The following is a 15,409-nucleotide window of genomic DNA, read 5'->3' as shown; positions in this document are numbered from 1 at the left end:
CTGGTCCATGTTGACTCTACAAGGTGTCAAAAGCGCTCCACAGGGATGCTGGTCCATGTTGACTCCAATGCTTCCCACAGTTGTGTCAAGTTGACTGGATGTCCTTTGGGTGGTGGGCCATTCTTGATACAGACAATAATCTGTGTGAAAAACCCAGCAGCGTTGCAGTTCTTTACATGAACCAGTGCGCCTGACACCTACTATTATACCCCGTTCAAAAGGCACTTCAATATGTTGTCTCGCCCATTCACCCTCTGAATGGCACAAATACACAATCCATGTCTCAACTGTCTCAAGGCTTCAAAATCCTTCTTTAACCTGTCTCCTCCCCTTCATCTACACTGGTGGAAGTAGATTTAACAAGTAACATCAATAAGGGATCATAGCTTTCGCCTGTATTCAACTAGTCAGTCTATGTCATGGAAAGAGCCGGTGTTCTTAATGGTTTGTCCTCTCAGTGTCTTTTAAGCATCAGTGTCTTGGAAATATGGGTTTTATTTTCCCCAACTTGTATCATCACCACCTGGGTGATAGAACGTTCTTTATGCCCTCACCACCACCTGGGTGATAGAACATCCTTTATTCCCTCACCACCACCTGGGTGATAGAACATCCTTTATTCCCTCACCACCACCTGGGTGATAGAACGTTCTTTATGCCCTCACCACCACCTGGGTGATAGAACATCCTTTATTCCCTCACCACCACCTGGGTGATAGAACATCCTTTATGCCCTCACCACCACCTGGGTGATAGAACGTCCTTTATTCCCTCACCACCACCTGGGTGATAGAACATCCTTTATGCCCTCACCACCACCTGGGTGATAGAACATCCTTTATGCCCTCACCACCACCTGGGTGATAGAACGTTCTTTATTCCCTCACCACCACCTGGGTGATAGAATGACCTTCATGTCCTCATCACCACCTGGGTGATAGAACATCCTTTATGCCCTCACCACCACCTGGGTGATAGAACATCCTTTATGCCCTCACCACCACCTGGGTGATAGAACGTCCTTTATTCCCTCACCACTACCTGGGTGATAGAACGTCCTTTATTCCCTCACCACTACCTGGGTGATAGAACGTCCTTTATTCCCTCACCGCCACCTGGGTGATAGAACGTCCTTTATTCCCTCACCACCACCTGGGTGATAGAACGTCCTTTATTCCCTCACCACTACCTGGGTGATAGAACGTTCTTTATTCCCTCACCACCACCTGGGTGATAGAACGTTCTTTATTCCCTCACCACCACCTGGGTGATAGAGCGTCCTTTATTCCCTCAAACCTGTCAAAGAAGGTCCATGAAGGTCAATAAGCATCTCGTGGTTAATTAACAGCAGGGTTGGGGTCAGTTCCTGAAACAACTTCATTGAAATGGAATTGATCCCAACCCAGATATACAGTGAGAATAATGTGGGTCCTAAACTCAAGAGTGTTCATTTAAACAGACTGATTATTCCCAAAATGATTTGCATAACTGATGAAACCCAAAGAGCCCACCCTCTCTCTACTGTGTCTGTAACCCCTTATATCACTGAGTTGTGCCACAGCTGTTCTTGTGTTCTGTCCATACTTAGAATGACGTACCTCTACACTACTACAGAAATCAAGCCTGGTCCCTGATCTAGTTATGCTGTCTTGCCAACTCTGATGGTCATTGTCATGTCTTGTCATTCAATAGGAGTTAGCAACACAGCTCAAACTGATCTGGGACCTGGCTATCATATTTATAACCGCAAAGAGAATACTAAACTTCCTGTCTTACAGCTCAAACTGATCTGGGACCTGGCTATCATATTTATAACCGCAAAGAGAATACTAAACTTCCTGTCTTACAGCTCAAACTGATCTGGGACCTGGCGATCACATTTATAACAGCAGAGATAATACTAAACTTTCTCTCTTACAGCTCAAACTGATCTGGGACCTGGCTATCATATTTATAACAGCAGAGATAATACTAAACTTTCTCTCTTACAGCTCAAACTGATCTGGGACCTGGCTATCATATTTATAACAGCAGAGATAATACTAAACTTTCTCTCTTACAGCTCAAACTGATCTGGGACCTGGCGATCACATTTATAACAGCAAAGAGAATACTAAACTTCCTGTCTTACAGCTCAAACTGATCTGGGACCTGGCGATCACATTTATAACAGCAGAGATAATACTAAACTTTCTCTCTTACAGCTCAAACTGATCTGGGACCTGGCTATCATATTTATAACAGCAGAGATAATACTAAACTTTCTCTCTTACAGCTCAAACTGATCTGGGACCTGGCGATCACATTTATAACAGCAAAGAGAATACTAAACTTCCTGTCTTACAGCTCAAACTGATCTGGGACCTGGCGATCACATTTATAACAGCAGAGATAATACTAAACTTTCTCTCTTACAGCTCAAACTGATCTGGGACCTGGCTATCATATTTATAACAGCAGAGATAATACTAAACTTTCTCTCTTACAGCTCAAACTGATCTGGGACCTGGCTATCATATTTATAACAGCAGAGATAATACTAAACTTTCTCTCTTACAGCTCAAACTGATCTGGGACCTGGCGATCACATTTATAACAGCAAAGAGAATACTAAACTTCCTGTCTTACAGCTCAAACTGATCTGGGACCTGGCGATCACATTTATAACAGCAGAGATAATACTAAACTTTCTCTCTTACAGCTCAAACTGATCTGGGACCTGGCTATCATATTTATAACAGCAGAGATAATACTAAACTTTCTCTCTTACAGCTCAAACTGATCTGGGACCTGGCGATCACATTTATAACAGCAAAGAGAATACTAAACTTCCTGTCTTACAGCTCAAACTGATCTGGGACCTGGCGATCACATTTATAACAGCAGAGATAATACTAAACTTTCTCTCTTACAGCTCAAACTGATCTGGGACCTGGCTATCACATGTATAACACCAGAGATACTTAACCTCCTGCCTATTCTCTTCATGATGCTGTGTTGTATGTCATTTCTGGAAGGATTAGATTGCAGTGTTATTTTTGGGCTTGTTGTAGGGAATATTTCCCCACAGTTGTGGGTGGATTCAATAGGCTACACACAGTTCAAATAAATCTGCAGGCCTCAATCTCAAATGAATGGGAATGATTATTCATTTATTTTATTTTCATTTGGGAATCCGACCTCTTCATTTACTTGAAATAGGCATCTGTTTTCTCTGCCTAGAAGCATTGTTGTGTATTTTCCCCATTGCAAGCTTTGATTGAATGGCAGCCAGCCATGTCAGCCAAGGTCTTCTAATGTGTTAGACATTCATTCCCACTGGGAGAGGAGAACACAATATAAACTTCTACTGTACTTGGTGGAAATAGTTGACGTTGTAGCTCACAGAGCTTCTGGTATGTGGTCTATTGAAGTGTATAATAATGCAGTACTCCTAGCTACAGGAGTTAGGACCAGACGACATGAGGTGAACTCAGAAACTCAGAATAACAACAGCAGGCTTTATGGTGTCTATTGATTTGTGTTGTTCAAACCGTAGGTTCACAACGAATATAGTAACACAAGCTACTCCCAATAAGTCAGCCTTAAGGCTTCCTGTATATCAGAATAGATTGGGTGGGAGCAGGGGAAGGGTCGGTAGGTTATATTTTTAATGGTTGTGGATGCGTCCCAAATGGCACCCTATTTCTTACGCAATGCACTTACTGGTGGATCTGGTCAAAAGTAGTGCACTATTTAGGAAATAGAGTGCCATTTGGCACCACCATGTTCAGTTCATACCGACGGAGCGTGAGGAAAGATGTGGAATGCTTGAGGCCATCTAGAGAGAAGAAACCAATCACTACTCTCAGTGCTATCACACAGATGCAACCTAACATAGCAGGCGTAAAAAGACGCCTGAGCGGAGTTCCCACATGCGGTTTCAGAAGAAAAAGAAGCTACTGTAGGCTGAATTAGCTGTATTTCTGATAAACGGATGCATCCGGGTGCTGTAAAACCCCGCTTAGGGTACACTGGATGTCAGGGAATACACATAGAACACCAAGATCTCCCACAACCTCTGAACCTGTCGATACGGGGTCATGCCTGGGCTCCACCTAGTGCCGTTGATCCTGTCGATAGGGGGTCACGCCTGGGCTCCACCTAGTGCCGTTGATCCTGTCGATAGGAGGTTATGCCTGGGCTCCACCTAGTGCCGTTGATCCTGTCGATAGGGGGTCACGCCTGGGCTCCACCTAGTGCCGTTGATCCTGTCGATAGGAGGTTATGCCTGGGCTCCACCTAGTGCCGTTGATCCTGTCGATAGGGGGTCACGCCTGGGCTCCACCTACCGTTGATCCTGTCTATAGGAGGTTATGCCTGGGCTCCACCTAGTGCCGTTGATCCTGTCGATAGGAGGTTATGCCTGGGCTCCACCTAGTGCCGTTGATCCTGTCGATAGGAGGTTATGCCTGGGCTCCACCTAGTGCCGTTGATCCTGTCGATAGGGGGTCACGCCTGGGCTCCACCTACCGTTGATCCTGTCTATAGGAGGTTATGCCTGGGCTCCACCTAGTGCCGTTGATCCTGTCGATAGGAGGTTATGCCTGGGCTCCACCTAGTGCCGTTGATCCTGTCGATAGGAGGTTATGCCTGGGCTCCACCTAGTGCCGTTGATCCTGTCGATAGGAGGTTATGCCTGGGCTCCACCTAGTGCCGTTGATCCTGTCGATAGGAGGTTATGCCTGGGCTCCACCTAGTGCCGTTGATCCTATCGATAGGAGGTTATGCCTGGGCTCCACCTAGTGCCGTTGATCCTGTCTATAGGAGGTTATGCCTGGGCTCCACCTACCGTTGATCCTATCGATAGGAGGTTATGCCTGGGCTCCACCTACCGTTGATCCTGTCGATAGGAGGTTATGCCTGGGCTCCACCTATTGCCGTTGATCCTGTCGATAGGGGGTCACGCCTGGGCTCCACCTAGTGCCATTGATCCTGTCGATAGGAGGTTATGCCTGGGCTCCACCTAGTGCCGTTGATCCTGTCGATAGGAGGTTATGCCTGGGCTCCACCTAGTGCCGTTGATCCTATCGATAGGAGGTTATGCCTGGGCTCCACCTAGTGCCGTTGATCCTGTCTATAGGAGGTTATGCCTGGGCTCCACCTACCGTTGATCCTATCGATAGGAGGTTATGCCTGGGCTCCACCTACCGTTGATCCTGTCGATAGGAGGTTATGCCTGGGCTCCACCTATTGCCGTTGATCCTGTCGATAGGGGGTCACGCCTGGGCTCCACCTAGTGCCATTGATCCTGTCGATAGGAGGTTATGCCTGGGCTCCACCTAGTGCCGTTGATCCTGTCGATAGGAGGTTATGCCTGGGCTCCACCTACCATCGTTGATCCTGTCAATAGGAGGTTATGCCTGGGCTCCACCTACCGTTGATCCTGTCTATAGGAGGTTATGCCTGGGCTCCACCTACCGTTGATCCTGTCTATAGGAGGTTATGCCTGGGCTCCACCTACCGTTGATCCTGTCTATAGGAGGTTATGCCTGGGCTCCACCTAGTGCCGTTGATCCTGTCTATAGGAGGTTATGCCTGGGCTCCACCTACCATCGTTGATCCTGTCTATAGGAGGTTATGCCTGGGCTCCACCTACCATCGTTGATCCTGTCTATAGGAGGTTATGCCTGGGCTCCACCTACCATCGTTGAACCTGTCGATAGGGGGTTATGCCTGGGCTCCACCTACCATCGTTGAACCTGTCTATAGGGAGTCACGCCTGGGCTCCACCTACCATTGTTGAACCTGTCTATAGGGAATCACGCCTGGGCTCCACCTACCATCGTTGATCCTGTCCATAGGAGGTTATGCCTGGGCTCCACCTACCATCGTTGAACCTGTCTATAGGGAATCACGCCTGGGCTCCACCTACCATCGTTGATCCTGTCTATAGGAGGTCATGCCTGGGCTCCACCTACCATCGTTGATCCTGTCTATAGGAGGTCATGCCTGGGCTCCACCTACCATCGTTGATCCTGTCTATAGGAGGTTATGCCTGGGCTCCACCTACCATCGTTGAACCTGTCTATAGGGAGTCACCCCTGGGCTCCACCTACCATCGTTGAACCTGTCTATAGGGAGTCACGCCTGGGCTCCAACTACAGTACAATCTTTTGTGCTTGTTTATGATATTTGATGGAGGAGGGGATTTGTACCCTGTGGATACCTCACTATCCTTTGTCAAATGTAGTGTATAGTGCCCTGATCCCCAAGACTATTCTGTCCTACAAATGGCAATGTATATGACCCTTGACAAGAAGCTCAACATGAATTCATGCTCATATCAACTCTCCCTGCAAATAACCACAAAGAAGGGGAGGAGGAGGAGGAACAGGAAGAGAGGGAAGCTGCATTGCACTCAGAGAGCAGAGGTAAAAACATGCTGCATGCCACTGAGAGAGCGTCCACAGACAATCAGTTCAGACTGACTATAGAAACTCAGATTGAGCTGTTGCTATAAAGCCGTGAAGCAGCCGTCCAATAAACACTGTGGAAATACAAAAACAGTATTGAAACCAAATACAAACCAGACTTAACAATAACAGCAGAATTCTTGTCCTGCATAACAGGCATCAATAATTCACTAGCCAAACAGAGGAGCACCGACCAGTCACAGAGGGGAGCTCTGTAAAGGACGTCACGCTGCTCCATTAGCCATTACAGCTTCCTCCTGAAGCGTCTTACCAGTTGGCGCCAAGTGAAAAAGCTAACTATTCACTGACGTAAGTGGAGACACCTCAGACTGAGGAATACGTTTCACAAATCCCCGTGTCAGAACAGCTGTAGTGCAGAGTTAAGGGAAAAGACTACCATGTGGGATGCAGACATTGTATGTAGACATGGAGGGCTAGAAGGACTGAGGGGAAGGAAGGAGACAAAGACACAGAGAAGGAAATCACGACAAAGAGACAATATGCAAGTTATAATATATTTGCTAAGATGTATAGAGCCTAATGTTGTGTGCACGACCAGGGTCTGATTGGTGTGCCGAGATATGCCACAGATGTTTAATTGATTCTGGGGAGGGAGGGAGAGATGGGGAGAGAGAGAGAGATGGGGAGAGAGAGAGAGATGGGGAGAGAGAGATGGGGAGAGAGAGAGAGATGGGGAGAGAGAGAGAGATGGGGAGAGAGAGAGAGATGGGGAGAGAGAGATGGGGAGAGAGAGAGAGATGGGGAGAGAGAGATGGGGAGAGAGAGAGAGATGGGGAGAGAGAGATGGGGAGATGGGGAGAGAGAGAGAGAGAGAGAGATGGGGGAGAGAGAGAGATGGGGAGAGAGAGAGAGATGGGGAGGGAGAGAGAGATGGGGAGAGAGAGAGAGATGGGGAGAGAGAGAGAGATGGGGAGAGAGAGAGAGAGAGGATATTCCCATGAAGTCCTTCCCTGGTGTAAAGTCCATTGAATCAGTGGTCAGTGCTAAAATGGGAAGAGAACAAGGGAGAAAGAGGCAGGCAGCATTATTGAATCAACTATGCGTTTAGAACTAGTAAGCTGTTGATTGTAATTGATAATCACTGGAATTAGTTATTGTCCCCCTAGCTACCAGCAGTGAACATTATGTAGGGTTTTTGAAATGTTGCTCGCCTGCCAAGAACCTTTGTTAGCAGCGACTAATGAAAAGAAAATGGGGATGGGGAAAAGGCAGTATTCTAAAACAGGCCATCATCCTTATATCATTGTGAGGTGGTGGTACGGCATGGTGTCTCTGTGGTACGGCATGGTGAATCAACAGTGCTGTCTTGTGGCAGCTGCTAGTACTGCTGATGCTGGTGACGTGTTGGAAACAAAATAATCAAATACATTTATGTAATAGTGATGTTAAGATTGAAGTAGTAAGAGCTGTATATAGATATAGAGATACATTGGTTCTGGGTGTAACACACAGTTTGGTGTGTAATATTTCAGCTACTGTACACTTCTATTTCATCCAGGTCTATAATGTTTCATGTCCATAGGACTAAGATATGTAGGCTACTGTCAGTTATCCTCACTAGGGATTCTAGTTTATTCTATTCTATACTGTAAATTATCCTCACTGGGGATTCTAGTTTATTCTATTCTATACTGTCAGTTATCCTCACTGGGGCTTCTAGTCTATTCTATACTGTCAATTATCCTCACTGGGGATTCTAGTTTATTCTATTCTATACTGTCAGTTATCCTCACTGGGGCTTCTAGTCTATTCTATTCTATACTGTCAGTTATCCTCACTGGGGCTTCTATTCTATTCTATACTGTCAATTATCCTCACTGGGGCTTCTAGTCTATTCTATTCTATACTGTCAGTTATCCTCACTGGGGCTTCTAGTCTATTCTTTGCTATACTGTCAGTTATCCTTACTGGGGCTTCTAGTCTATTCTATTCTATATTGTCAATTATCCTCACTGGGGCTTCTAGTCTATTCTATTCTATACTGTCAATTATCCTCACTGGGGCTTCTAGTCTATTCTATTCTATACTGTCAATTATCCTCACTGGGGCTTCTAGTCTATTATATTCTATACTGTCAATTATCCTCACTGGGGCTTCTAGTCTATTCCATTCTATACTGTCAGTTATCATTACTGGGGTTTCCTAATCTATTATATTGTATACTGTCAGTTATCCCCACCAGGTCTTCCTAGTCTGTTCTATTCTAGACTGTCAGTTATCCTCACTGGGGGTTCCTAGTCTAGTCTATTCTTGTCTATTCTATTCTTATACCCTGTGCCATTATGTTAGATTACTCTTTATCGGTGAGCAATTGTAATGTTGTCGCATTTCTACCTCATATTTGTTGGTGAGTAACATAACTAACTATATGTCCCTTGATGGTGAGTAACAGAACTATATTTGTCTTGATGGTGAGTAACAGAACTATATTTGTCTTGATGGTGAGTAACAGAACTATATTTGTCTTGATGGTGAGTAACAGGACTCTATGTCCCTTGATGGTGAGTAACAGAACTATATGTCCCTTGATGGTGAGTAACAGAACTATATGTTTGTTGATGGTGAGTAACAGAACTATATGTTTGTTGATGGTGAGTAACAGAACTATATGTCCCTTGATGGTGAGTAACAGAACTATATGTCCCTTGATGGTGAGTAACAGAACTATATGTCCCTTGATGGTGAGTAACAGAACTATATGTTTGTTGATGGTGAGTAACAGAACTATATGTCCCTTGATGGTGAGTAACAGGACTCTATGTTCCTTGATGGTGAGTAACAGAACTATATGTCCCTTGATGGTGAGTAACAGAATTATATGTTTGTTGATGATGAGCAACAGAACTGTATGTTCCTTGATGGTGAGTAACAGAACTATATTTGTCTTGATGGTGAGTAACAGAACTATATTTGTCTTGATGGTGAGTAACAGAACTATATTTGTCTTGATGGTGAGTAACAGGACTCTATGTCCCTTGATGGTGAGTAACAGAACTATATGTCCCTTGATGGTGAGCAACAGAACTATATTTGTCTTGATGGTGAGTAACGGAACTATATTTATCTTGATTATGAGTAACAAAACTATATGTTCCTTGATGGTGAGCAACGAACTGTAACAGAGTTTGTATATTGCTTTTTATTTTCCTCTGCAGCCATCAACATCACCCGGGCCAGGTTCAGTGGGAATGATGAGTTTGGGTACACCTCGTTCATAGCGTACTCCTCCATCCCCAGTCTCAGTGTCTACTACGAGTTCCAACTGAAACTAACGTTCGCCGACAGAGCCTCAGCTCTGAAGGACAACCTCATCCTCTTCTCTGGACAGAAAGGACAGGGTGAGGATGGAGCAGTCTATTTTTCTTTTGTTAAAGGAGAGTTGAATTCCATTCAACCTTTAGGATTTTTCATTCATTTGTTTTCAAAAGGAGTGGGGCAGTCACAATGTGTGGCTCCTAATAGATTTTTCAGGGCGATAGATTACACTCGCGCACGCAGGCACACACACACACACACACACTCACACACACACGCACACACACAAACACACACACACAAACACACTCTCTCCCAGACACACACACAGACTTTCCACTCACTTTCCCGCTAATAAAGATATTTTTGCCAAGGGACTCCCTTTGGCAGAGTACGAGACTGTTTCAACCTGTTTTCTACTGATGAGTGTTCCAGACATCTCCCTGCAATTAATTCAACTCTCATCTAAACTATTGTTTTCAACTTCAAGAGTTTTTTATTTTCTTTCAGAGAGGGTAATAAAATAAAGGCTGTAGCTGGCAGCCAATGGATGAAGAGGTGATACAAGCAAGCAAATGACTCCCGTTCATTTATGTTAATAGCTTTTAATGTTCTTTGATATGAGGCAGATGAGACATAAATTGGATACACTATTAATAAGGGACAGATGTAGCTCTATCCTTCCTTCCTTCCTTCCTTCCTTCCTTCCTTCCTTCCTTCCTTCCTTCCTTCCTTCCTTCCTTCCTTCCTTCCTTCCTTCCTTACTTCCTTACTTCCTTTACTTCCTTCCTTACTTCCAATTACTTCTTACTTCCTTCTTCCTTCCTTCCTTCCTTCCTTCCTTCCTTCCTTCCTTCCGTTCCTTTCCTTTCCTTTCCTTTCCTTTCCTTTCCTTCCTTCCTTCCTTCCTTTCCTTCCTTACTTTTAAATGTTTCCTTTCTCTCAGGTCAACTTTAATAGCTGCTTAACTGAATGCCATGTCATCAGTGCACAGTATGTTTAATCAAAAGACAGAGGGTGCATTCCAAATTGCACCCTATTTCCTATATAGTGCATATGTAGCCCACAGGGCTCTGGTCAAAACTATCACTATGTAGGGAATAGGGTGCCATTTGGGACAGCTGAATAGGAAACACAAGGGTTGGGTTGTGGATCTTCTGCACTTGGCTGGTTCCCTCTAGAGATGACTATTTAGGGTGATTCATAGAGGGAGAGGAGGAAGGAGACAGCCAACTTGAATAATGATGCAGTCGTCAGGGGAAGGAACCGAACAGAAAGACTAGCACTGTACAAAGAAAGAAAGAGGACAAAATAAAAAGAGGGAAATGAAAAAGGAAGGATGACGAACAACGAACAACTATAATTGGTCTGATAAATTGACATTAAACCTCCATGGGACATATCATCCAGTAGAATGATTTGCTTTATATTCAACATTTTGGATTGTATGACAACAATTACAAAATGTCTAATCAAGTTAGACGTTTTCGAACTTTAGAAGCAATTATACCAAACATAGATATACAAACTATTGAAGAAATTGAAAAGTAGGAAGTATATAAAACCAAAAGTAGTCCTCCGTGACGCTGATCCCTCCACCCATATACTGCTCCATGAAGCACAACCATCCTTCACTAGATGGTGTGACAAAGACTTCCTCACCCCAAAAAACATCAAGATTATTGACATACTCATTGTTTTAGCTTAGTTTTGAGGCAGAAATGGGGTTCAGCAATGTCACATAGGTCATATTTTGAAATGTTATGCAGCACATAGTAGTCGGACTACTTGATGATCCCATTACACTTTGTGAGATACGAGTCCATGTCATATGGTCCAGATATATAATACATATCCTATAGCCTACCTTCAAACTCAGTGCCCTTTTTGCTTGACATCATGGGGAAAAAATTGTAGACCTCCACAAGTCTGGTTCATCCTTGGGAGCAATTTCCAAATGCCTGAAGGTACCACGTTCACCTGTACAAACAATAGTAAGCAAGTATAAGCACCATGGGTCCACGCAGCCGTCATACCGCTCAGGAAGGAGATGCGCTCTGTCTCCTAGAGATGAACGTACTTTGGTGCGAAAAGTGCAAATCAATCCCAGAACAACAGCAAAGGACCTTGTGAAGATGCTGGGGAAACAGGTACAAAAGTATCTATACCCACAGTAAAACGAGTCCTATATCGACATAACCTGAAAGGCAGCTCAGCAAGGAAGAAGCCACTGCTCCAAAACCGCTATAAAAAAGCCAGACTACGGTTTGCTACTGCACATGGGGACAAAGAAGGTACTTTTTGGAGAAATGTCCTCTGGTCTGATGAAACAAAAATAGAACTGTTTGGCCATAATGACCATCATTATGTTTGGAGGAAAAACGGGGAGGCTTGCAAGCCAAAGAACACCATCCCAACCGTGAAGCGTGGGGGTGGCAGCATCATGTTGTTAGGGTGCTTTGCTGCAGGAGGGACTGGTGCACTTCACAAAATAGATGGCATCATGAGGGAGGAAAATTATGTGGATATATTGAAGCAACATCTCAAGACATCAGTCAGGAAGTTAAAGCTTGGTTGCAAATGGGTCTTCCAAATGGACAATGACCCCAAGCATACTTTCAAAGTTGTGGCAAAATGGCTGAAGGACAACAGAGTCAAGGTATTGGAGTGGCCATCACAAAGCCCTGACCTCAATCCCATAGAACATTTGTGGGCAGAACTGAAAAGAGTGTGCGAGCACGGAGGCCTACAAACCTGACTCAGTTACACCAGCTCTGTCAGGAGGAATGGGCCAAAATTCACCCAACTTATTGTGGGAAGCTTGTGGAAGGCTACCCAAAATGTTTGACCAAAGTTAAACAATTTAATGGCAATGCTACCAAATACTAATTAAGTGTATGTGAACTTCTGACCCACTGGGAATGTGATGAAAGAAATAAAAGCTGAAATAAATAATTCTCTCTACTATTATTTCCACCATAATTTGCAAATAAATTCATTAAAAATCCTACAATGTGATTTTCTGGATTTTTTCCCCTCATTTTGTCTGTCATTGTTGAAGTGTACCTATGATGAAAATTACAGGCCTCTCTCATCTTTTTAAGTGGGAGAACTTGCACAATTGGTGGCTGACTAAATACTTTTTTACCCCACTGTATATGTGTGTGTTCCATATTTTAATTATATGGTTACAGGCATTGATGGAGATGACTTCCTAGTTCTGGGGGTTCGGAATGGCAGAATTGTTCACAAGTTCAACCTTGGATCTGGTGTGGGAACCATGGTCAGCGACCGGCTGAACCGTGAGATCGATATCCACACTGTGAACTTTGGCAGATCTAAGAGAACAGGATGGTTAAAGGTGCTTTGCTTTTTCAGTATCTTTCTACCCCTGAAAATAATGTCTAATCGATAGTGTGAGTCTCTTGGATGTTTTAGGATATGTTTCATTTTGTAAAAAAGTTCCTTAATGCACTGTCATCTGAAAACATGACTGTTCCCATTCTGAGGTCAGAGGTCTGTGACTGGAATCTAAGCTCATATGTCCATTGACAGACTGCTATATTAGGAGTCTTCTCTTTGCTGATCCATTGACAGACTGCTATAATAGGAGTCTTCTCTTTGCTGATCCATTGACAGACTGCTATAATAGGAGTCTTCTCTTTGCTGATCCATTGACAGACTGTTATAATAGGAGTCTTCTCTTTGCTGATCCATTGACAGACTGCTATAATAGGAGTCTTCTCTTTGCTGATCCATTGACAGACTGTTATATTAGGAGTCTTCTCTTTGCTGATCCATTGACAGACTGCTATAATAGGAGTCTTCTCTTTGCTGATCCATTGACAGACTGCTATATTAGGAGTCTTCTCTTTGCTGATCCATTGACAGACTGCTATAATAGGAGTCTTCTCTTTGCTGATCCATTGACAGACTGCTATAATAGGAGTGTTGTCTTTGCTGATCCATTGACAGACTCTATTTCTGTATCCTTTCAGGTGATCCATTGACAGACTGTTATAATAGGAGTGTTGTCTTTGCTGATCCATTGACAGACTGCTATCTCAACGCTGATCCATTGACAGACTGCAAGTCTTTCTTTGCTGATCCATTGACAGACTGCTATAATAGAAGTCTTCTCTTTGCTGATCCATTGACAGACTGGATAAGGTTTCTCTTTGCAATAATAGGTAGTCTTCACTTTGCTTTCACGGCATCCATTGACAGACTGCTATAATAGCCACTATCTTCTCTTTGCTGATCCATTGACAGACTGACTATAATAGGAGTCTTCTCTTTGAACTGATAAAATGAATATAAACACCTTTTTGACAGACTTTATAATAGGAGTGTTTCTTTGCATGATCCATTGACAGACTGTATATTAGGAGTCTTCTCTTTGCTGATTTGACAGACTGTCAGAGGGACTTCTCTTTGCTGATCCATTGACAGACTGCTATAATAGATCAGTGACAGACAGCTTAGGAGTCTTTTGCTGATCCATTGACAGACTGTTAGACAGTCAGAGGGACTGCAATACCATTCAGACTGCTAGGGGAGATCCATTGACAGACTGACAGCAGTCTTCTCTTTGCTGATCCATTGACAGACTGATAATAGAGGGTCTTCTCTTTGCTGATCCATTGACAGACTGCTATAATAGTGAGTCTTCTCTTTGCTGATCCATTGACAGACTGCTATAAGTAGAGTCTTCTCTTTGCTGATCCATTGACAGACTGCTATAATAGATCTTCTCTTTGCTGATCCAGACAGAGGCTATAATAGCAGAGTCTTCTCTTTGCTGTCCATTGACAGACTGCAATAATAGAGTCTTCTCTTTGATCCATTGACAGACTGCATAATAGGAGTCTTCTCTTTGCTGATCCATTGACAGACTGCATATACCATTCTGAGGGGACAGACTCATGACAGCAGCAGGCTTCTTTTGCTGATCCATTCAGACAGTCAGAGGGACTGCTATACCATTCAGAGAGGGAGATCAGTGACAGCAGCAGGCTGTTGCAGACAGTCAGACAGTCAGACAGACTGCTATACCATTAGAGAGGTTGTCTTTGCTGATCCATTGACAGACTGCAGGCTAGTCTTCAGACTGATCCATTGACAGACTGTTATAATAGAGGGACTGCTGATACCATTGACAGAGCTATAATAGGAGTCTTCTCTTTGATCCATTGACAGACTGCTATAATGCAGACTTCTCTTTGCTGATCCATTGACAGACTGCTATAATAGGAGTCTTCTCTTTGCTGATCCATTGACAGACAGCAGGTCTTCTTTTGCAGACCATTGACAGACTGTTATAGGGAGTCTTCAATACTTTCTGATCCATTGACAGACTGCTATATTAGCAGTCTTCTCTTTGCTGATCCATTGACAGACTGTTATAATAGGAGTCTTGCTTTGCTGATCCATTGACAGACTGCTATATTAGGAGTCTTCTCTTTGTGATCCATTGACAGACTGCTATAATAGCAGGCTTTGCTGATCCATTGACAGACTGCTAGTCAGAGTCTTCTGCAATCCATTGACAGACTGCTATAATAGGAGTCTTGACTTTGCTGATCCATTGACAGACTGTTATTAGACAGTCTTCTCTTTGCTGATCCATTGACAGACTCTATCAGAGGGACTGCAATACCATTCAGACTGATAATAGG

At 43.9% G+C, this 15,409-nt stretch overlaps 1 protein-coding gene across 1 annotated transcript in view; it reads left to right on the top strand.

Moving 5' to 3' along the window:
• LOC127917253 (protein eyes shut homolog) overlaps positions 1-13,741 on the top strand; it is a 33,103-nt gene extending 19,362 nt beyond the window's left edge. The window contains exons 4-6 of the mRNA XM_052500533.1: positions 9,632-9,814; positions 12,926-13,092; positions 13,730-13,741. Coding sequence (XP_052356493.1) covers positions 9,632-9,814; positions 12,926-13,092; positions 13,730-13,741 — 362 coding nt within the window. The remainder of the gene's footprint in view (positions 1-9,631; positions 9,815-12,925; positions 13,093-13,729) is intronic.
• The last annotated feature ends 1,668 nt before the right edge of the window (positions 13,742-15,409 follow it).

The sequence above is a fragment of the Oncorhynchus keta genome, unplaced genomic scaffold, assembly GCF_023373465.1.
Source record: "Oncorhynchus keta strain PuntledgeMale-10-30-2019 unplaced genomic scaffold, Oket_V2 Un_contig_11201_pilon_pilon, whole genome shotgun sequence".
Taxonomy (NCBI): domain Eukaryota; kingdom Metazoa; phylum Chordata; class Actinopteri; order Salmoniformes; family Salmonidae; genus Oncorhynchus; species Oncorhynchus keta.
The sequence above is the reverse complement of the archived record's forward strand: the minus strand, read 5'-3'. Positions and strand labels throughout refer to the sequence as shown.